Raw genomic sequence first — 22,262 nt, 5'->3', positions numbered from 1 at the left:
ACTTGTGGATTTAGGCCAAACAACCCTTTTTACAGGATGCACAATGTAGCAGATCTATATACCATGCAACAGTTACATGTTGGTGCTGAAATGTTAGCTTTTGTGCAAATACTCTGGTGCAATACTGTTAACCAATAACCATATATATTGCTATGATGTAATTGATTGGGCAATAACCAGTGAAGCTTTTGCCCAGATCATGCCAAGATGGCTGAAAAAGACTTGTGCTACATAAAAAGACCTTCAGGTAACAGCAAAAAAGGCTATGACTTCTTTTGTATTGTGGTCATGACTATGAACAAGTCCCTTAAGGCCCTGTCACACACAGAGATAAATCTTTGGCAGATCTGTGGTTGCAGTGAAATCATGGACATGTTCCATTTGTAAACGGACACAAACCTGGCACTGATTGTCCACAATTTCACTGCAACTACAGATCTGCCACAGATTTATCTCTGTGTTTGACAGGGCCTTTAGTTAAAGGAATTGTCCGACAAACTCCCAATCAAGTTTTAAGCTAATCTGTGCTTTATTGTCATAAAATGCCCCTACGTTATTTTGTTTTCTAACTTTTGTTCCTTTTGAGTTATCCCTTTATTTTCTGCAGCTTTGTTTACATACAGCTCAACCTAACATGAAATCTTCCTATGCCAAACCTCAGTCACAGCTGGCACCGCCCAACCTCACTGTCCAGACCCGCCCTCTGCACACACATTGGCTGTCAGTATTCTGCCCCAGCACTAATGAATACTATGTAATGAAGACTATATATAGCCCCCAATGTGAGTTTATAGGATATATATACACATACACCCACACACACCTAGTTATATAATCTCCTTCATGCACCCTCCTCCCCACGCTCTTCTCTGCTGCCCCCGCTCTCTCACCCATGCACTGCCTTCTCTCCCTCTGCACTCTCTTCTCTGCCGCCGTCATTCCCCCCACTCTCACCCGTGCACTGCCTTCTCTCCCTCTGCACTCTCTTCTCTGCCGCCCCCATTCTCCCCACTCTCACCCGTGCACTGCCTTCTCTCCCCCTGCACTCTTCTCTGCCGCCCCCCATCCCCACACTCTCACCCGTGCACTGCCTTCTCTCCCCCTGCACTCTCTTCTCTGCCGCCCCCATCCCCCTTCTCTCACCCGTGCACTGCCTTCTCTCCCCCTGCACTCTTCTCTGCCGCCCCCCATCCCCCTTCTCTCACCCGTGCACTGCCTTCTCTCCCCCTGCACTCTCTTCTCTGCCGCCCCCCCATCCCCCTGCTCTCTCACCCGTGCACTGCCTTCTCTCCTCCTGCACTCTCTTCTCTGCCGCCCCCATCCCCCTGCTCTCTCACCCGTGCACTGCCTTCTCTCCTCCTGCACTCTCTTCTCTGCCGCCCCCACCCCCCTGCTCTCTCACCCGTGCACTGCCTTCTCTCCCCCTGCACTCTTCTCTGCCGCCCCCCATCCCCACACTCACCCGTGCACTGCCTTCTCTCCCCCTGCACTCTCTTCTCTGCCGCCCCCCATCCCCCTGCTCTCTCACCCGTGCACTGCCTTCTCTCCCCCTGCACTCTTCTCTGCCGCCCCCCATCCCCACACTCACCCGTGCACTGCCTTCTCTCCCCCTGCACTCTTCTCTGCCGCCCCCCATCCCCCTGCTCTCTCACCCGTGCACTGCCTTCTCTCCCCCTGCACTCTCTTCTCTGCCGCCCCCATCCCCCTGCTCTCTCACCCTAGCACTGCCTTCTCTCCCCCTGCACTCTCTTCTTTGCCGCCCCCATCCCCCTGCTCTCTCACCCGTGCACTGCCTTCTCTCCCCCTGCACTCTTCTCTGCCGCCCCCCATCCCCACACTCACCCGTGCACTGCCTTCTCTCCCCCTGCACTCTCTTCTCTGCCGCCCCCATCCCCCTGCTCTCTCACCCGTGCACTGCCTTCTCTCCCCCTGCACTCTTCTCTGCCGCCCCCCATCCCCACACTCACCCGTGCACTGCCTTCTCTCCCCCTGCACTCTTCTCTGCCGCCCCCCATCCCCCTGCTCTCTCACCCGTGCACTGCCTTCTCTCCCCCTGCACTCTCTTCTCTGCCGCCCCCATCCCCCTGCTCTCTCACCCTAGCACTGCCTTCTCTCCGCCTGCACTCTCTTCTTTGCCGCCCCCATCCCCCTGCTCTCTCACCCGTGCACTGCCTTCTCTCCCCCTGCACTCTCTTCTTTGCCGCCCCCATCCCCCTGCTCTCTCACCCGTGCACTGCCTTCTCTCCCCCTGCACTCTTCTCTGCCGCCCCCCATCCCCACACTCTCACCCGTGCACTGCCTTCTCTCCCCCTGCACTCTCTTCTCTGCCGCCCCCCATCCCCCTGCTCTCTCACCCGTGCACTGCCTTCTCTCCTCCTGCACTCTCTTCTCTGCCGCCCCCATCCCCCTGCTCTCTCACCCGTGCACTGCCTTCTCTCCCCCTGCACTCTTCTCTGCCGCCCCCCATCCCCACACTCACCCGTGCACTGCCTTCTCTCCCCCTGCACTCTTCTCTGCCGCCCCCCCATCCCCCTGCTCTCTCACCCGTGCACTGCCTTCTCTCCCCCTGCACTCTCTTCTCTGCCGCCCCCCCATCCCCCTGCTCTCTCACCCGTGCACTGCCTTCTCTCCCCCTGCACTCTCTTCTCTGCCGCCCCCCCCCCATCCCCACACTCTCTCACCCGTGCACTGCCTTCTCTGCCTCCCCTCTCTCACCCATGCTTTTTCTTCTCCTCCGTGCTGTAATGAGTGCAGCCTGTTTACAGCTAGGTGATGCAGAGCTCATTGCTGTTGATCGCTTGTGTCAGGTGACGTCTCTGCTCCTGGCTGTATTCAAAAGCCAGGAGCGCCGGAGGCTGCATTCCTCACAGCGTGAGGAGAAAATCAGCGCACAGGGGAGTGGAGACAGAGTTACCCGGGCCCCATACATCACAATGAGCTGTGGCAAACAGCGTTAACGGTGTCCTAGACAGAGAGGGCAACACTGTGTGTCCAGGACCTGGACACAGATAATAGCGCAAAGGGAGCGGTGGGGAAGGATAAGAGGGTCGGGGGCTCATCGCACTGTATCTGGTCAGCTGCAGGGCGGCAACATGACATCGGCTGTGAAGCCCGTCAACAAGGTCCTGCCCCTATTGACGTATCATCACAGGAAGCAGCAAATCAGGGCAGGAGTGGTCACATGACCTCTCAACCAGTGGAGAGGGGCTTGACAGCAGGACAGGTAGGTAGTTGATATCTACTTACCTGCCCCAATGTAGCCCAATAGTGAAATAACAAAAAATAAGTCGGATAACCCCTTTAACAGTTTTGAAAATGGCAGAAAGTCATAAAAAAAATTAGCCCACGTTTATCTACTGGCGTTAAAGGGGGTGCTGACTTCTGGACGGCTTTTTTTATTATTTGCTCCAATACAGTATTACATGTGTACTTCCCCCTGGATGGCACAGTCCGACCTCCGCGGTCATTCCAGTGATGGATACTGCCTGTGTCGCTGTGCAGGACAGCAGTAGGTAGCTGGTACTTGTTCCCTTGCTCACGACTGTTGTCTTTTCTCCTCCAGCCTCTCTTTGACAATAAGACCACAGTGGATAAACTGAAGAAAGCTGATAACAAGCGCCTGTCTGTTGAGAGAATTTACCAAAAGAAGACTCAATTGGAGCACATATTGCTCCGTCCGGATACCTACATTGGCTCCGTAGAGCCTGTAACTCAGGTGAGAATACAGAGCCCAGTCGTAGAATGTCTGACCTGTGCTGTGCCCACTATACCGTACACAGGCTTTGTCCGGTCTGAGGGTGCGGATATATTCACTATCAGCATTTGGATTTTCCCCGTTGAAATGTGTCAGTATAGTAAAGGGGTTGAACAGCACCACTTGTTTTAGCATTAGACACAAGCTTGTAGTGTGGAACAGTTCGTTTTCCACTACTGTAATACATATACTGATGGCCTATTCTTGCGATAAATCTCCAATATCGCCTCTGTGTTGTTCTGATACCCAGCCCCCGTATCCTAACCCCCGTATCAGCTAGCTGTTTGCAGCAGAAGCCACATGTAAACTGGCAGCAACCACTAAACCGTTTAGGAACTTTCTTCTTTTGCTCATACTGCTGTAAATGTAAGCAAATGAGCCCCGATGAGTGTCATTGCTTCTTAGGAGCAGATTATCTGCCAGGTGTACATAGGGATTTACCACATTTTTTGTCAGTAGCAATTGTTGTCAATATTCCTGCATTTCTCCCCTTCACCAGATTTCTGCACCTCATTGTCTTGAAATCTGTTTTATGTCTTACAGCAAATGTGGGTGTATGATGAAGAGGAGGGCCTAAACTGCAGAGAAGTGACATTTGTCCCTGGCTTGTATAAGATCTTCGATGAAATCTTAGGTGAGTTTCCTTTTTATTTTATTATAGAGGTTGTCTGTGAGGTAAATCCTGGGATATGAAGAGGAATTATGACTAGAAGTCATAATTGCTCTCATCACTCCCTGGCAGTGCCCCCCCCTCCCTTCTTGTTCTCAAATGTCCAGCATCTGTGAAGGTGTCACATCCCACTTACACCTCCAACAGCCATCTCCTCTGATATGGAGATGAGATGATGTGAGGACAATGGACCCAGGATGACTCCCTGCCGTCACCCTGTAACAAGAGTTGTATCTCATTAGCAAGGCTTGGAAGTAGCCAGACAGAACGACTCCAGTAAAAAATGGTTCATATCTCGCAAGCCATATCTCCGATAAATATGGCAACCATAAAAATGGTGTTTGCGCAGGCGGACGATGCTGGCACACCTTTTTTATGGAAGGGGGAGCTTGGGAAATACCCCAGGCGTGAGATCAGCCAATGGGGAACTGGCAGACAGGTCATGAGTCCCCTCGTTCTGTAGCTAAATTCATAACTGTCACAATGAGAGCATTGGCGTCTGCCTACGACGCTCCCAGGCAAAGTTATGGCCAATATCCCCTTTGCTGGATAATTCTGATCCATGCAGGGGGAGTGGCAGTGCTTCCCTGTGAGGTCACTAAGGTAGGAGGGGACCTGGATCTGCCCAGGTTGATAACCCTACTTCGGCCATTTTCCAGTGTTCTTCTGCTCGGGGGCCTGGTTGGGAAACATCTGTGGGAAGAATCCTAGAAACCTGGTCTACAGCGCCCCCCTGTGGCCAGACACACAAGGTAACTGATGTAATTGTATACCTGTTTGTAACCCATGCTTTATCTGTAACTGTACTCTGACATATGTATATTCTGTAGATTCCCTATTGTATATATTGTAGTTTCTAGTGTGCTTTAGGCTGATTAAATTATATAATTAATCTTGGGCTGTTCTGTTATCTCGATCTTGAATCCCACGTCTGTGTGTTCGGCTAATAGTTACCGTGAAGCGGTTGGTGGCAGCGAGTTGTGCCAAGGATTATTGTGGGGAGGCCAGTGAGATTCGGGAAGATATTATATATTCCGCCCGCGGAGGTCGGGGGAATATATACCCTACTCTCACCGGGGACCCTTCAATAATCGGCATAAGTAGTATAGCGGCCTCCTTGCTTATTGTCGGGCAATTCCATAATTGGCCTGACTATAAGAGGGGCGCTAGAGAGCGCGTCACGTGCTCTGTCTGTCGGTCGGGAGGTATAAAGGAGGGGTGACCCCCACTTGTTACCCCCCGATTGTGACGTACTGGTAGCCAGCGCGGGGGATTTCTGAGTGACCCCCCCGGTGGTTTGTGACAGTCCACTATTTAAACATTGATGACCTCTCCTAGGACAAGTCGTCATTGTCTGCTCAGCTGGTGTCACACCCCGCACCTCTGCCGATCAGCTGTTCTTAGTGGCCAGAGATCCTCACATCTGGAGCTGCTCTGCCTTCTGATACTGGCCGGGTACTGCACATTTGCCTAATATTGATTTCAATAGGAGGTGGATGTGCAGTACCAGACTGCGGCCCCTATCAAAAAAACAAAGCAGGAACCGGAACTGAGCATTTCCGGCAGCTAGAATAGCTGATCAGCAGGGATGCTGGGTGTCAAATGATCGAAGTATAGGTCATCAATGTTTAAGTAGTGGACAATCTCTTCAATTTTATCCTCTTATTTCCCTACTGAAATCCCTTTATAATAATCAGGTCTGTTGCTCAATCCACTTATGTGATAAAGCCTGAGGACGCATGTTAAAAATGTCTATTATTTAAAACGGAAACATAAGTGTACCAGATCTGAAGTCCATTGGACCCAAGTGTTCAGATGGTGGGTCTGTTTAGTTCTTTCATGGTGACTATCACTTCTCTGGAAGAGATGGTCCTGTATGCTGAGTTAGTCAGATGTGACTGATCCTCCAAGGCAGATGTATATAGCTATGGACTGCATGAGCACAATCTGCCCAACCTTTAAAGTGGTTGATCTGTTCCCTGGGTCCATTGTCGAATCTTTGCCTCTGCTTTGTATTGTCTGCGGCACTGATGCCATGTTCAGTCAGTGGCTCAGAGCTGGACGTTCACTACAATATTCTGCTCAAAGCCGACGAGCAAAGCTTGATGTAAATTTGTAACTCAGTATACGAGCAAGCTTTGATGAACGAGCAAATACTCACCGCACACACTTCGGTTCCGTACATCCACCGCACTCTGACTCGCTCTTGCAGTCCACGCATACATGCACGCCCACATATTATGCTCATACAAATAGCCACTGGGTAAATTTCAAATATCAATTATCAGCAAAAAAACTTTTAAGCAACAATTCCCTTGTTGCAGCAAGAGATTAGTTAAAATTTAACTTTCTTTGTCGCTCCATTGGGAGACCCAGACAATTGGGTGTATAGCTTCTGCCTCCGGAGGCCACACAAAGTATTACACTTTAAAAAGTGTAACCCCTCCCCTCTGCCTATACACCCTCTCGTGCATCACGGGCTCCTCAGTTTTTTGCTTTGTGTGGAAGGAGGCACACATCCACTTCCTTCAGGATTGAAAGCCCATTCTACCAGAGCCGTGGGTGCGTCCTGGGCACTGCGGCACCGGGCTACGGCTCAGCAGGTGTGTCAGGCAGCTACCTGGTCTAGTCTGCACACTTTCACGAAACACTATCAGGTGCATACCTATGCTTCGGCAGACGCCAGTCTAGGTAGGCGAGTCCTTCAGGCGGCGGTTGCCCACCTGTAAGAGGGGGTCGTTTTCGGCTCTTTTTATCGAGGTATTCTTTTACCCACCCAGGGACTGCTTTTGGACGTCCCAATTGTCTGGGTCTCCCAATGGAGCGACAAAGAAGAAGGGAATTTTGTTTACTTACTGTAAATTCCTTTTCTTCTAGCTCCTATTGGGAGACCCAGCACCCGCCCCTGTTCCCTTCGGGCTGTTGTTCTTTTGTGTACACATGTTGTTGCATGTTGAATTGTTCTTTTGGTTCATGGTTTCAGTTCTCCGAACATCCTTCGGATGGAATTTACCTTAGACCAATTTATAAGTTTCCTCCTTCCTGCTTTTGCACCAAAACTGAGGAGCCCGTGATGCACGGGAGGGTGTATAGGCAGAGGGGAGGGGTTACACTTTTTAAAGTGTAATACTTTGTGTGGCCTCCGGAGGCAGAAGCTATACACCCAATTGTCTGGGTCTCCCAATAGGAGCTAGAAGAAAAGGAATTTACGGTAAGTAAACAAAATTCCCTTCTTTAATGGATCCTCTAAAATTGTGGTCAATGCTCACAAATAAAACAAACAAACAACACATAAAAGGTTTGGCCCCTCCTGTCTATTCAAAGGGTATGTGCTAACCACAGTATAATTGAACTTTCACTGCTATAAAAGTTAGGACTTATCTCACCAGATTTATAGGTGCCACTTTAATGAAAGTCCACTGATAATAATAAATAATCGGGTTTGTCTCACCAAATTTTACAGGTGCCACTTCTCATTGGAATTATTGGGGTCCGAACATTCTTATAATGGAGCCCCTTAAAGAAACAGGTGTACCTCCCAATGCGTTTCGTTCAGAAAAACTCTTTAGGGGAGTCATAAATGTGGCAAATCCATTTCAGGTCTCATAAAGAATGAACCTATTACTTGCATAACATGCAATTCGCATAGACTCATAAAAGAGTCATTAATGCGGCATATCCAATTCAGGTCCCACAGAATATGGACCTAACACCTAAATGACATGCACGTGGCAAGAGCGGCCGTGCTTCTGGCTCTATCATGCTCGCTCACCTTATCTTTTGTTCCATCGCCGGCCTCATGGTCTTGTAGTTCGCCGGTACAGGATGTGTATGGGGTAACCATCGCGATGAGGGAGGAACTCGCTCTGGCAGCATAAGTTCCTCCCTCGTTGCGATGGTCACCGGATACACATCCTATACCGGCGAGATCCAAGAGGCCGGCGATGGAACGGAAGGTAAGGTGAGCATAATATGTGTGCGTGTGTGGAATGGCACAATAGAGGGACCAGGATGGGACATTTAACAAGTTGGAACGAATTGTCTGCATTGCAATGATTTCCTATGGGAAATCTTGCTTTGCTGAACGAGTAACTTGGTTAACAAGCACAGTCCCAGAACGGATTGTTCTCGTTAACCAAGGTTCCACTGTATACTTGTAAGGGAACAACCCCGTTTAGTCTGTTCAAAATGTCACCGCTAATTTGTGATGGAAATGAGGAATTAGTTTTCTGTGGCTATAACTTTCTTTTTTCCTCTCTAGTAAATGCCGCTGATAACAAACAAAGGGATTCAACAATGTCATGCATCAAGGTCACAATTGATCCGTAAGTAACTTGCAATTTGTGGCCTTTTATCCACACAATATACTGTAGTAAGGGAACATTACTGTACTTAGTGCAATTATTTTGCCTTCCAGTGAGAATAACACAGTCAGTGTGTGGAATAACGGGAAGGGTATTCCTGTTGTGGAGCACAAAGTGGAGAAGGTTTATGTTCCTGCTCTCATCTTTGGGCAGTTGTTGACCTCCAGTAACTATGATGACGACGAGAAAAAAGTTACAGGTCAGTTTAGGGCTTTCCCTTTGGTTACGCTTGTTTGCCGACTACAATGTTCTCGTGCAAGGTGTTGTGAGGCCAGACCATGCAAGTGCTGAGACCCCTGTAGAGATGGGGACACTCCAGTTTGGACCCATGGCTTATCGAAAGACTAGCACCATTGGCCATGGCTCAGAGACATTTTTATACACCTGACCCATCTTACCTGGTCAGCGCTAGTGGGGGTGTGCGTTTGATGTAGATGGGGTCCTTTTTTTTTTTTATCTGTATGTCACACAAATAAGTGTGCTCTCAACTTGCATTTGTCACCCGTTTTTTTTGTTTTGTTTTTTACTAATTATCCTCTATGTGCAGGTGGTCGCAATGGTTATGGTGCCAAATTATGTAACATCTTCAGTGACAAGTTTACTGTGGAAACTGCATGTAAGGAATATAAGAAAATCTTTAAGCAGGTAGGTTATTGCTCACAGGCCTTGTATACAGCTTTATTAAAAAGATGTATAGTGCATGCATGCATAATGTCTATGGGCCCAAATGTGTTTTGTGTACAGTAAATATGTACCCCACCATTTCCAGGGGACGATGATAAAGATGCCTTTCTCTAGGCTGTTAAAGGGGTTGTCCATTACTAGGAGAATGCCTTCTTTTCTTCAGCGCTCTATTGGGAGACCCAGACGATTGGGGTATAGCTACTGCCCTCCGGAGGCCACACAAAGCACTACACTAAAAAGTGCAAGGCCCCTCCCCCTCTGGCTATACCCCCCCGTGGTATCACGGGTTCTCCAGTTTTAGCTTTGTGTGCGAAGGAGGTCAGACATCCACGCATAGCTCCACAGATTTTAGTCAGCAGTAGCTGCTGACTATTTCGGATGGAAGAAAAGAGGACACATATAGTGTCCCCAGCATGCTCCCTTCTCACCCCTGGATGGTGTTGTAAGGTTGAGGTACCTATTGCTGGTACGGAGGCTGGAGCCCACATGCTGCTTTCCTTCCACATCCCCCTGAGGGGCTCTGAGGAAGTGGGATCCTGCCGGCCTCAAAGCTCTGACGCCGGGCTCCATCCACAGACCCATTTGAACCTGCTGGATACGGAGCTGGAGTACCATTCAGGGACATGGCCCTGCACCATTACAGGTACTCTGTGTCCCCGGTCACACGGACACAGCACACTCCAGACTTGCTGGGTGTGCTAGTGCGCCGGGGACAGTAAAGGGTTACAGTCACTGCAGCTTTGCTGAGTGACTTTGTGTTTTGGGAACTACCGCGCCGGACGCTCCGGGAGCGGCGGCGCGGCTGGGACTTGTAGTTCGCCGGGGACTGGGCGCCGACCGCGCTTTTACGGCGGCGGCGCTTATAACTCCAGTCCCCGGCTTCTGCGGCCTAGTGCCGCTTCGTTCCCGCCCCCACCCTGTCACTCAGGGAAGGGGACAGACGCTGAGCAATCAGCAGCGCCGAGGGCTGGAGCCTTTTTACATGCTCCAGCCCTCTCACTGCACTCTGTCGGACGCCGGATTCCCGCTCTGCCTTGGGGGCACGCCCACGGCCCGCCCCTACTCACACGAGCTGGGGAAGAAGCCGGCAGCCATTACTGCAGAGCTCGGGGCACCAAGGCAGGACAGTGGCGATCATACACCCGCTTATAGGCGGGCGGTAAGAGGCACACATAGTGCTGACCACGATATAACTGCAGTGTATACATGTGTTGTTTTTAACTACATAGGTCGCTATATGCCCGCTTGGAGAGCGACACATCAGCAGCAGGAAAGCAGGTGTGCTAAAGCACAGGCTTTCTAGGCTGCTTGTTTTGCACGACTGAGGTGTTCATTTGTGTTTATGCTGATATGCTATACATTGCACTGTACAGTCGCTAGTCTTAGCTATATTCTTCTGGAATGGCTAGACTACAGCAGCAGAAAACCAAGGGTGCTGGGGCACAGGTTTTTTTCTATGCTGCTTGTATTGCATGGGCTGCAGTGTGCATTTGTACTTGTGCTTGTATGCTATACATTGCACTGTATGGTCACTCTTCTGGGCTATATTCCCCTAGATGACCAGTCTACAGCAGCAGAAGAGCAGAGGTGCCAGGGCACAGGCTTCTATGCTGCTTGGATTGCATGTGCTGCAGTGTTCATTTGTACTTGTGCTTGTATGCTATACATTGCACTGTAGGGTCACTCTTCTGGGGTATATTCCCCTAGATGACTAGTATACAGCAGCAGAAGAGCAGGGGTGCCAGGGCACAGGCTTCTATGCTGCTTGTATTGCTTGTGCTGCAGTGGTCATTTGTACTTTATGCCTGTATGCTATACATTGCAATGTACGGTCACCAATCTTGGCTATATACTTCTAGATAGCTAGTCGGCAGCGGCAAAAAAGCAACACAGTTTTCAGTGCTGTTTTTACTACATGGGATGCTGTTCATGACACCGTCCCATTGTGTGCATGCTCCCCTGTAGCACGTCGTCTGCCTGGGTCTCTAGCACTTCGTCTGCCGGGGCTCTACTAGTTGTGGCCAAAGAAACCTCCTGTCAACCCTGTCCATGGACAGGGACGGAGTAGTCATAATATAGAGACTTGCACCCATGGGCAATCTACTTGAACAAAAGGCAGCTCTTCAGGGCTTTGATACTGACATCGCTCTCAATCCGGATACACCGGGTGGTAACGCCATACGGAATGATCCTATACCGTCCATCAATGGAAGGTTGGATCTTTCTCCCTCAGCTCCCCCAGTGGAGATAGGAGACGAACAGGAGAAGTTCCTTTTCAGTGTCTCACGCAGATATTGAGTATTTTTCTGGCCACGCTGACTTCAGAGAAGCAGTCCAGGAACACCACGCTTACCAGATAAGCGTCTTCTCCAAACGTTTTTAGGATACACGTTATCCCTTTTTTCCCCTGACGTGGTCAGCGCTGGACCCAGGGTCCAAAGGTGGATTCTCCAATCTCCAGGCTTGCATATAGAGCCATAGTTGCACTGGAGATGGGGCTTCACTTCAAGATGCCATTCACAGACAGATGGACTCTGGTTGAAATCTGTCTAGGAGGCTATCGGCGTGTCGGTTGCTCCGGCATCCACAGCCGTATTGGCAACCTAACCTTTTCTGCTGTTCTTGCGCAGCTGACCTTGAGCAGGGACATCTGTACCGCAGAGGCGTCCGTAACCCCGCAATGTCTGCACTGCGACTTACCCTGTTAATGCTGTCCTAAAAGTACAGTCGAGGTTTCGGTCCTTCCCAAGCTCCGGCAGGTCCCAATTGTCCTCGTGCAAAAGGGCTACAAAACCTCAGACGGGCTCAGATTCCGGCCGGGCTCAATCTCGCCCAAGGAAGGCAGTCGGAGGAACCGCTACCAAGGCGGTCTCCTCAGGACTCTCAGCTCTCTCTCTCTCTCTCCGCATCCGCGGTTGATGGCAGACTCCCCCGCCTTTGGCGACATTTAGCTGCCACAGGTCACAGACCGGTGGGTGACGGACATTGTGCTCACGTGCACAGGACAGTGTTCTGTTCTCGTCCTCCGACTCCATTCTTCAGAACGGCCCCACCTCTCCACCGAGCAGATGCCCTGCTGCAGGCGGTGGACGCTCTAAGAGCAGAAGGAGTGGTGATCCCTGTCCCCCCTCAGGAACGAGGGCGAGGGTTTGTACTCCAATCTCTTTGTGGCTCCAAAAATGGACGGTTCCTTCCGTCCTGTTCTGGTTCTGAAACTGCTCAACGAGCATGCGAACGCCAGGCGGTTCCGGATGGGATCCCTCCGATCCGTCATTGCCTCAATGTCTCGAGGAGACTTCCTTGCCTCAACAGACATCAAAGATGCCTATCTCCACGTGCCAATTGCTACGGAGCACCAACGTTTTCTACGTTTTGTGATAGGAGACGAACATCTTCTGTTCGTAGCTCTGCCATTCAGTCTGGCGACAGCCCCACGGGTGGGCACCAAGGTCATGGCAGCAGTGGTAGCAGTCTTGCACTCTCACGGACACCCGGTGATTCCGTACTTGGACGATCTACTCGTCAAAGCAACCTCCCTCGAGGCATGCCAACGCAGCCTGAATGTTACGCGGGAGACTCTCCAGACTTTCGGGTGGATCATCAATTTGGCAAGGTCAAATCTGTCTCCGACTCAATCACTAACGTATCTCGGCATGGAGTTTCATACTCTATCAGCCATAGTGAAGCTTCCGCTGAACCAGCAGCGTTCACTGCGGACAGAGGTGCAGTCTCTCCTTCAAGGCCAGTCGCACCCCTTAAGGCGCCTCATGCACTTCCTAAGGAAGATGGTGGCAGCCATCGAGGCAGTTCTCTTTGCGCAGTTTCATCTGCGCCAACGGCAATGGGACATTCTCCGCCAATGGGATGGGCAGTCAACCTCCCTGGACGGGAAGTCTCCCTTTCCCTGACGGCCGAGGACTCTCTGCAATAGTGGCTTATTCCCACCTCATTGCCATAGCCTCCATCCTGGGCAGTGGTCACGACAGATACGAGTCTGTCAGGGTGGGGAGCAGTTTGTCTCCGCCACATGGCTCAGGGGACGTGGACTCAGCAGGAGTCCACCCTTCAGTTCGATGTGCTGGAAATCGGGGCAGGGTATCTTACCCTATTAGCTTTCCAAAAGTGGCTAGAAGGGAGCAGATCCGAATCCAGTCGGACATCTCCACAGCGGTGGCATACATCAACCACCAAGGAGGGACACGCAGTCAGCAGCCTTCCAGGAAGTCCGGCGAATCCTCATGTGGGTGGAGGACACAGCATCCACCATATCCGCAGTTCACATCCCGGGCGTAGAAAACTGGGAAGCAGGCTTCCTCAGTCGCCAGGGCATGGACGCGGGGGAATGGTCCCTTCACCCGGACGTGTTTCAGGAAATCTGTTGCCGCTGGGGGGGGGCCGGACGTCGACCTAATGGCGTCTCGGCACACCAACAAGGTCCCGGCATTTATGGCACGATCGCGCGATCACAGAGCTCTGGCGGCAGACGCCTTAGTGCAAGATTGGTCGCAGTTCCGGCTCACATATGTGTTTCCACCTCTGGCACTCTTGCCCAGAGTACTGCGCAAAAATCAGATCCGATTGCAGCCGCGTCATACTCGTCGCACCAGACTGGCCGAGGAGATCGTGGTACCCGGATCTGTGGCATCTCACGGTCGGCCGACCGGGGTCACTACCAGACCGACCAGACTTACTGTCTCAAGGGCCGTTTTCTCCATCGGAATTCTGCGGCCCTGAACCTGACTGTGTGGCTTGTGTGTCCTGGATCCTAGCGTCTTCAGGATTATCCCAAGGGGTCGTTGCCACCATGAGACAGGCTAGGAAGCCCACGTCTGCTAAGATCTACCACAGAACGTGGAAGGTTTTCTTAATCTGGTGCTCTACTCAGGGAGTGTCTCCCTGGCCATTTGCATTGCCTATCTTTCTTTCCTTCCTACAATAGGAGTTAGAAAAGGGCTTGTCGCTAGACTCCCTCAAAGGGCAAGTCTCAGCACTATCCGTGTTTTTTCAGAAGCGTCTAGCACGTCTTTCTAAGGTGCGCACGTTCCCGCAGGGGGTTGGTCATATCGTACCCCCGTACAAGCGGCCGTTGGATCCATGGGATCTGAACAGGGTTCTAGTTGCTCTCCAGAAGCCGCCTTTCGAGCCTCTGAAGGAAGTTTCCTTTTCTCGCCTGTCACAGAAGGTGGCGTTTCTCGTTACGATCACATCGCTTCGGCGAGTGTCTGAGCTGGCAGCTCTGTCATCCAAGGCTCCCTTCCTGGTGTTTCACCAGGACAAGGTAGTGCTGCGCATCATTCCGGAGTTTCTCCCTAAGGTAGTATCCTCGTTTCATCTTAATCAGGATATCTCCTTACCGTCCTTTTGCACTCATCCGGTTCACCGGTATGAGAATGATTTACGTTTGCTAGATCTGGTGAGAGCACTCAGAATCTACATTTCACGCACGGCGCCCGTACGCCGTTCCGATGCCCTTGTCGCTGGTACGCGCAAGAGGTTGCAGGCTTCTAAAGCCACCCTGGCTCGATGGATCAAAGAACCAATTCTGGAAGCCTACCGTTCTGCAGGGCTTCCGGTTCTTTCAGGGCTGAAAGCCCATTCAACCAGAGCCGTGAGTGCGTCCTGGGCGCTACGACACCAGGCTTCGGCTCAACAGGTGTGCCAGGCAGCTACCTGGTCGAGTCTGCACACTTTCACCAAACATTATCAGGTGCATACCTATGCTTCGGCGGATGCCAGCTTAGGTAGAAGAGTCCTGCAGGCGGCAGTGACATCCCCGTAGGGGAGGGCTGTTTTGCAGCTCTAACATGAGGTATCTCTTTACCCACCCAGGGACAGCTTTTGGACGTCCCAATCGTCTGGGTCTCCCAATAGAGCGCTGAAGAAGAAGGGAATTTTGTTACTTACCGTAAATTCCTTTTCTTCTAGCTCTTATTGGGAGACCCAGCACCCGCCCTGTTGTCCTTCGGGATTTCTTGGTTGTTTGCGGGTACACATGTTGTTCATGTTGAACGGTTTTTCAGTTCTCCGACGTTATTCGGAGTTAATTTGTTTAAACCAGTTATTGGCTTCCTCCTTCTTGCTTTGGCACTAAAACTGGAGAACCCGTGATACCACGGGGGGGTATAGCCAGAGGGGGAGGGGCCTTGCACTTTTTAGTGTAGTGCTTTGTGTGGCCTCCGGAGGGCAGTAGCTATACCCCAATCGTCTGGGTCTCCCAATAAGAGCTAGAAGAAAAGGAATTTACGGTAAGTAACAAAATTCCCTTCATTGCACTCGTTTCCCTCAGAATGGGAGGCGAGTACAGGGCCTTCTTTTAACTGACGCCGTTCCAGGGTTGTTGGTAATCACGGTCCGGGCCTCACGTGTCATTGTGATGTCATGTGAGCCCCAAATCCAATCACCACCGTCTTCTCTCTCCTCACCTTCTGACCAAATGCCTGTTCATGAACTAATTTGCTCTGAAGGCATGGAGAGAGAAGCTGGTGGTGATTAAATGTGGGGGCTCACGTGACCTCACAATGTCCTGTGAGCCACAAACCGCGGTTACAGACTGCGCTCGAACGGTGCCAGAGCGGGAGATGAGTACAATGTCTATTAACTGGGGGGAAAAAGAGTAATCAGAAGGTGTTCTCCTAATAGTGGGCAACCCCTTTTAAAGGGGTTGTCCACTATTTCAGAAAAGTACCTCCAAATGCTGTAAAATAACAAACACATCAGGTACTCTCCCTCCCTGGGTCCAGTGACTGCTGTCTGCCACTGGTCCAGTGTTTTTCACTGCAACCATGATGTATGCTGGTGATGTGACGTCTTCTCTGCAGCCAAAACACTAGAGCATCGGCGGGAAGTCGCACAGGACCAGGGAAAGGGGAGTACTCCTTTTTTTTTTTTTTATTATTTTAAAATATTTTACAGCTTTTGTAGACCACTTTCCTGAACGGGAACAACCCTTTCATATAGCTTCCTGTTTTGTTTTTTTTTTTTATTTGCTGTTCTTATTCAATCTGTAACAGACCTGGGCCAATAACATGGCAACAACCGGAGAGTCTAAGATCAAACCTTTTGATGGAACGGATTATACCTGCATCACATTTCAACCAGATCTCAGCAAATTTAAAATGCAGACTCTGGATAAGGACATTGTGGCACTTATGTCTCGGAGAGCCTATGATATAGCCGGAGCTTCCAAGGGGGTGAAGGTGTTTCTAAATGGCAAGAGACTTCCAGTAAGTAGAGAACTGATAATAAATTTCCTTCCATTAGTGTAAGCTGCACATTCTTCTTGTATGTTTTGGTTTTGTTTTTGCTTTTTTATAATTGCCCTAATATGATATTGCCCTCCAGGTGACTGGCTTCCGCAGCTATGTGGATTTGTATATTAAAGAAAAGGTGGATGAGACTGGTAACCCTTTGAAGGTCATCCATGAAGCCGTGAACGATCGATGGGAAGTGTGCTTAACTATGAGTGAAAAGGGCTTCCAACAAATTAGCTTTGTCAACAGTATTGCTACCACAAAGGTACGGGTCCATAGTACAGGTGACTGTATGCAGAATACTGGTTTGACCATGGTCATAATGCATTTTCCTTTTGTCTTCAGGGTGGTAGACATGTTGACTATATTGCTGATCAGATCATCACCAAAATTATTGATGTTGTGAAGAAGAAGAACAAGGGTGGCGTTTCAGTAAAGCCATTTCAGGTAACTCGATGGTGGGAAACTTTCCTTAAAATGAAGTCTATTAGGCCGAGGCCACATGGGGCACTACTGCAATCCTTGCATGACACTCGGCTCACGCTGGCAGCACAGCAGGAGCTGAGTGTCATGCGAGTGTCACTGCGACTGAGGTCCGATCATGCGATCAGACACAGCTGCGGGGAGCGGGCCGGCTCTGAGGAGGTGCAAGCCGGCGCTGCGGAGGGGCGGGCCAGCGCTGAGTAAGGGAGGGAGGGATTTATATCCCTCTCTCCTCCGTTGCCGGCTATTGCCATTCTCGCTCTGCTCTCGCAGTACACCGGTGTACTGCGAATGCAGTGCGATTTTTCTCGGGCCCCATAGACTTGTATGGGTGCAAGAGAATCAAGGATCACATTGCACCCGCAGCATGCTGCGATTGTTTTCTCGGTCCGATTGGGGCTGAGAAAATAATCGCTTATGGGTGCTGGCACATAGGCTAATATTGGTCTGAGTGGAATGTGATGTTTTATCGCACTCCACTCGCACCGATTTTCATGCCGTGTGGCGTAGGCCTTACACTGGTGCTCGGGCCTGTACATGAGTGAGGAGTGGTGGAAACATACAGGCCAGAGCATCACTGCACAGACCGGAAGCTGTTATGGTTTCTTTGGTTGTTCATTCTCTTGGCTGTCAATAAAATATCAGTCTGGAGTGTGTAATGTGTTCAGTAATTTTTTGCTTTTTCTCCTTAGGTGAAAAACCACATGTGGCTTTTTGTAAATTCCTTAATTGAGAATCCGACTTTTGACTCCCAAACAAAGGAGAACATGACTCTGCAATCAAAAAGTTTTGGATCAAAATGTGCCTTGACGGAGAAATTCATTAAAGCAGTAAGTTTTCCAAGAATTATGACTCTGTAGAAAACGTAAGAATAGTAATGCCATAACTTTCCAAGTAGGCGGCATGGAGTTTGATGTAAATGTTGTGTAAAATGTGTCCTTAGGCAACAAACTGCGGTATTGTGGAAAGCATCCTAAACTGGGTAAAGTTTAAAGCCCAAACACAGCTGAATAAGAAGTGTTCTGCCGTAAAACACACAAAGATTAAGGGGATCCCCAAACTGGACGATGCTAATGATGCAGGTAATTGTCCTAGAGTTGGTTGGAGAATGCTCTGAATTGACACTTTCTGGTATTAAATTGCTATGGGATTTCAGCAGAGAGCACTAAAGTTAACTTCTTCCATTTCAGGCAGCAAGCACTCTGGAGAGTGCACACTTATTCTCACTGAAGGAGATTCAGCCAAGACATTGGCTGTTTCCGGCTTGGGTGTTGTTGGAAGAGATCGGTATGGTGTGTTCCCACTGAGAGGCAAGCTTCTAAATGTCCGGGAAGCTTCACACAAGCAAGTGCGTCGTAGAAACGTTTACTGGATATTACTAGTTAATGACTTTCTGTACAAGTGGTTATGTAACGTCTGGGGATGTGAATTTCTATGCACCTATAACGTGGCTTTGACTGCGTATCCGTATAGTCCGGTGACTTTCCAGCGCTGTGTGTCACTCACTGGCTCATACATTGTTTAGATAATGGAGAATGCCGAGATAAACAACATTATCAAGATCGTCGGTTTGCAGTATAAGAAAGACTATCAAGATGCGGAGTCCCTGAAAAGCCTTCGCTACGGAAAGATCATGATTATGACAGATCAGGTGAGGCCTGCAATTCAGGCACTAGATGTGGGGTGGTAATTCCGAGGGTTATGGTATCAGATGCGGCTTTAAAGAAATGTCATCTCGGTGGAATCTATAGTCTAGTATAGAAACGTTGATTCCTTATCTTTTTAGGATCAAGACGGCTCTCACATTAAAGGCTTGCTGATCAACTTCATCCATCATAATTGGCCATCTTTGCTGAGGCATCGCTTCCTGGAAGAGTTCATCACTCCGATCATCAAGGTGAGACCATTTGCCTCTTATGAATCTGGAGTGATGTCAGACTTCTGTTGTGTTCTATAGACATCTGATCCCCTTCTCCCGTCTCCTTGTAGGTCTCTAAAAATAAGCAGGAAATGGCATTTTACAGTATACCGGAGTTTGAGGAGTGGAAGAACACCACAGACAGTCACAAGACCTGGAAAATAAAGTACTACAAAGGTTTGTTCTAAAACCCTGTGTGGTAGTGCTGGCAGGCAAGTAAGAACCATTTCCGTACTCGTTGTGATGGGCTCTCACATTACATGTGCTAAGTCACTGATTGTAGTTTCATAGTACTATTTATTTTTAATTTATTTTTTTAGCTTTGAGAATAAACTCTGTGATATTGTACACCTATAGAGATGGAAAGAAGGGAATTTTGTTTACTTACCGTAAATTCCTTTTCTTCTAGCTCTAATTGGGAGACCCAGACAATTGGGTGTATAGGCTATGCCTCCGGAGGCAGCACAAAGTATTACACTCAAAAGTGTTAAGCCCCTCCCCTTCTGCCTATACACCCCCCGTGCTCCCACGGGCTCCTCAGTTTTGGTGCAAAAGCAAGAAGGAGGAAAAAGAATTATAAACTGGTTTAAAGTAACATCGATCCGAAGGAATATCGGAGAACTGAAACAATTCAACATGAACAACATGTGTACACAAAAAAACAGGGGCGGGTGCTGGGTCTCCCAATTAGAGCTAGAAGAAAAGGAATTTACGGTAAGTAAACAAAATTCCCTTCTTCTTTGTCGCTCTATTGGGAGACCCAGACAATTGGGATGTCCAAAAGCAATCCCTGGGTGGGTAAAATAATACCTCGTAAGAGAGCCGTAAAACAGCCTTTTCCTACAGGTGCGCAATCGCCGCCTGAAGGACTCGTCTACCTAGGCTGGCATCCGCCGAAGCATAGGTATGCAACTGATAGTGTTTCGTGAAAGTGTGCAGGCTCGACCAGGTAGCCACCTGACACACCTGCTGAGCCGTATCCTGGTGTCTCAAAGCCCAGGACGCACCCACGGCTCTGGTAGAATGGGCCTTCAGCCCTGAGGGAACCGGAAGCCCAGCCGAACGGTGGACTTCGAGAATTGGCTCCTTGATCCACCGAGCCAAGGTTGATTTGGAAGCCTGTGACCCTTTACTCTGGCCAGCGACAAGGACAAAGAGTGCATCCGAGCGGCGCAGGGGCGCCGTACGAGAAATGTAGAGTCTGAGTGCTCTCACCAGATCTAACAAGTGCAAATCCTTTTCACATTGGTGAACTGGATGAGGACAAAAAGAAGGTAAGGAGATATCCTGGTTGAGATGAAAGGGGGATACCACCTTAGAGAGAAAGTCCGGAACCGGACGCAGAACCACCTTGTCCTGGTGAACAACCAGGAAAGGGGCTCTGCATGACAGCGCTGCTAGCTCGGACACTCTCCGAAGTGAAGTGACTGCTACTAGAAAAAACCCTTTCTGCGAAAGGCGTGAGAGAGAGAAATATCTCTCATTGTCTCGAATGGTGATTTCTAAAGAACCAGCAGCACCCTGTTCAGAATCCAGGGTTCTAACGTCAGCTTGTAAGAAGGAACGATGTGACAAACCCCCTGCAGGAACGTGCGTACCTGTGGAAGTCTGGCTAGGCGCTTCTGGAAAAAAACACAGAGAGCGCTGAGACTTGTCCCTTAAGGGAGTTGAGCGACAAACCCTTTTCCAGTCCAGATTGAAGGAAGGACAGAAAAAATGGGCAAGGCAAAGTGCCAGGGAGAAGAACCCTGAGCAGAGCACCACGACAGGAAAATTTTCCACGTCCTGTGGTAGATCTTGGCGGACGTTGGTTTCCTAGCCTGTCTCATAGTGGCAATGACGTCTTGAGATAATCCTGAAGACTCTAGGATCCAGGACTCAATGGCCACACGGTCAGGTTGAGGGCCACAGAATTGAGATGGAAAAAACGGCCCTTGAGATAACAAGTCTGGTCGGTCTGGTAGTGCCCACGGTTGGCCGACCGTGAGATGCCACAGATCCGGGTACCACGACCTCCTCGGCCAGTCTGGAGCGACGAGGATGACGCGGCGGCAGTCTGCCCTGATCTTGCATAACACACTGGGCAACAGTGCCAGCGGAGGAACACATAAGGGAGCTGAAACTGCGACCAATCCTGAACTAAGGCGTTTGCCGCCAGAGCTCTGGGATCTTGAGACCGTGCCATGAACGTCGGTACCTTGTTATTGTGCCGGGACGCCATGAAGTCGACGTCCGGCACCCCCCAGCGGCAACAGATCTCCTGAAACACGCCCGGGTGAAGGGACCATTCCCCTGTGTCCATGCCCTGGCGACTGAGATAATCCGCTTCCCAGTTTTCCACGCCTGGAATGTGAACTGTAGAGATGGTGGAGGCCGTGGCTTCCACCCACATCAAAATCCGCCGGACTTCCTGGGAGGCTTGCCGACTGCGTGTGCCGCCTTGGTGGTTGATGTATGCCACCACTGTGGAATTGTCCGACTGAATTCTGATCTGCTTGCCTTCCAGCCACTGCTGGAAAGCTTTCAGGGCAAGATACCCTGCCCGTATTTCCAGAACATTGATCTGAAGCGAGGACTCTTTCTGGGTCCACGTACCCTAAGCCCTGTGGTGGAGAAAAACCGCTCCCCACCCTGACAGACTCGCGTCCGTCGTGACTACTTCCCAGGATGGGGGTAGGAAAGATTTCCCCTTCGCTAATGAAGTGGGAATAAGCCACCACCGAAGGGAAGCTTTGGTCGTCTGAGAGAGGGAGACGGTCCTGACGAGGGACGTCGGCTTCCTGTCCCATTTGCATAGGATGTCCCATTGAAGGGGACGCAGGTGAAATTGCGCGAAAGGGACTGCCTCCATTGCTGTCACCATCTTCCCCAGGAAGTGCGTGAGGCGCCTCACGGGGTGTGACTGGCCTTGAAGGAGAGATTGTACCCCTTTCCGTAGTGACTGCTGTTTGATCAGCGGAAGCTTCACTATCGCTGAGAGTATGAAACTTCGTGCCAAGATATGTCAGCGATTGGGCCGGTGTCAGATTTGACTTTGGAAAATTGATGATCCACCCGAAACCCTGGAGAGTCTCCAGGGTAGCGTCAAGGCTGCGTTGGCATGCCTCTGTAGAGGGCGCCTTGATCAGCAGATCGTCCA

At 50.2% G+C, this 22,262-nt stretch overlaps 1 protein-coding gene across 1 annotated transcript in view; it reads left to right on the top strand.

The window, feature by feature from the left end:
• TOP2A (DNA topoisomerase II alpha) overlaps window positions 1-22,262 on the top strand; it is a 195,197-nt gene that overhangs the window by 13,281 nt on the left and 159,654 nt on the right. The window contains exons 2-15 of the mRNA XM_075350156.1: window positions 3,563-3,715; window positions 4,298-4,388; window positions 8,686-8,749; window positions 8,842-8,987; window positions 9,336-9,433; window positions 16,483-16,695; window positions 16,814-16,987; window positions 17,068-17,169; window positions 17,898-18,035; window positions 18,149-18,287; window positions 18,396-18,553; window positions 18,731-18,856; window positions 18,992-19,102; window positions 19,195-19,300. Of these exons, the coding sequence (XP_075206271.1) occupies window positions 3,563-3,715; window positions 4,298-4,388; window positions 8,686-8,749; window positions 8,842-8,987; window positions 9,336-9,433; window positions 16,483-16,695; window positions 16,814-16,987; window positions 17,068-17,169; window positions 17,898-18,035; window positions 18,149-18,287; window positions 18,396-18,553; window positions 18,731-18,856; window positions 18,992-19,102; window positions 19,195-19,300 (1,819 nt within the window). The remainder of the gene's footprint in view (window positions 1-3,562; window positions 3,716-4,297; window positions 4,389-8,685; window positions 8,750-8,841; window positions 8,988-9,335; window positions 9,434-16,482; window positions 16,696-16,813; window positions 16,988-17,067; window positions 17,170-17,897; window positions 18,036-18,148; window positions 18,288-18,395; window positions 18,554-18,730; window positions 18,857-18,991; window positions 19,103-19,194; window positions 19,301-22,262) is intronic.

This window comes from Anomaloglossus baeobatrachus, chromosome 5 (genome assembly GCF_048569485.1).
Source record: "Anomaloglossus baeobatrachus isolate aAnoBae1 chromosome 5, aAnoBae1.hap1, whole genome shotgun sequence".
In the NCBI taxonomy this organism is placed as follows: domain Eukaryota; kingdom Metazoa; phylum Chordata; class Amphibia; order Anura; family Aromobatidae; genus Anomaloglossus; species Anomaloglossus baeobatrachus.
Note: the sequence above shows the minus strand (reverse complement) of the source record. Positions and strands in the feature narration are given on the sequence as shown.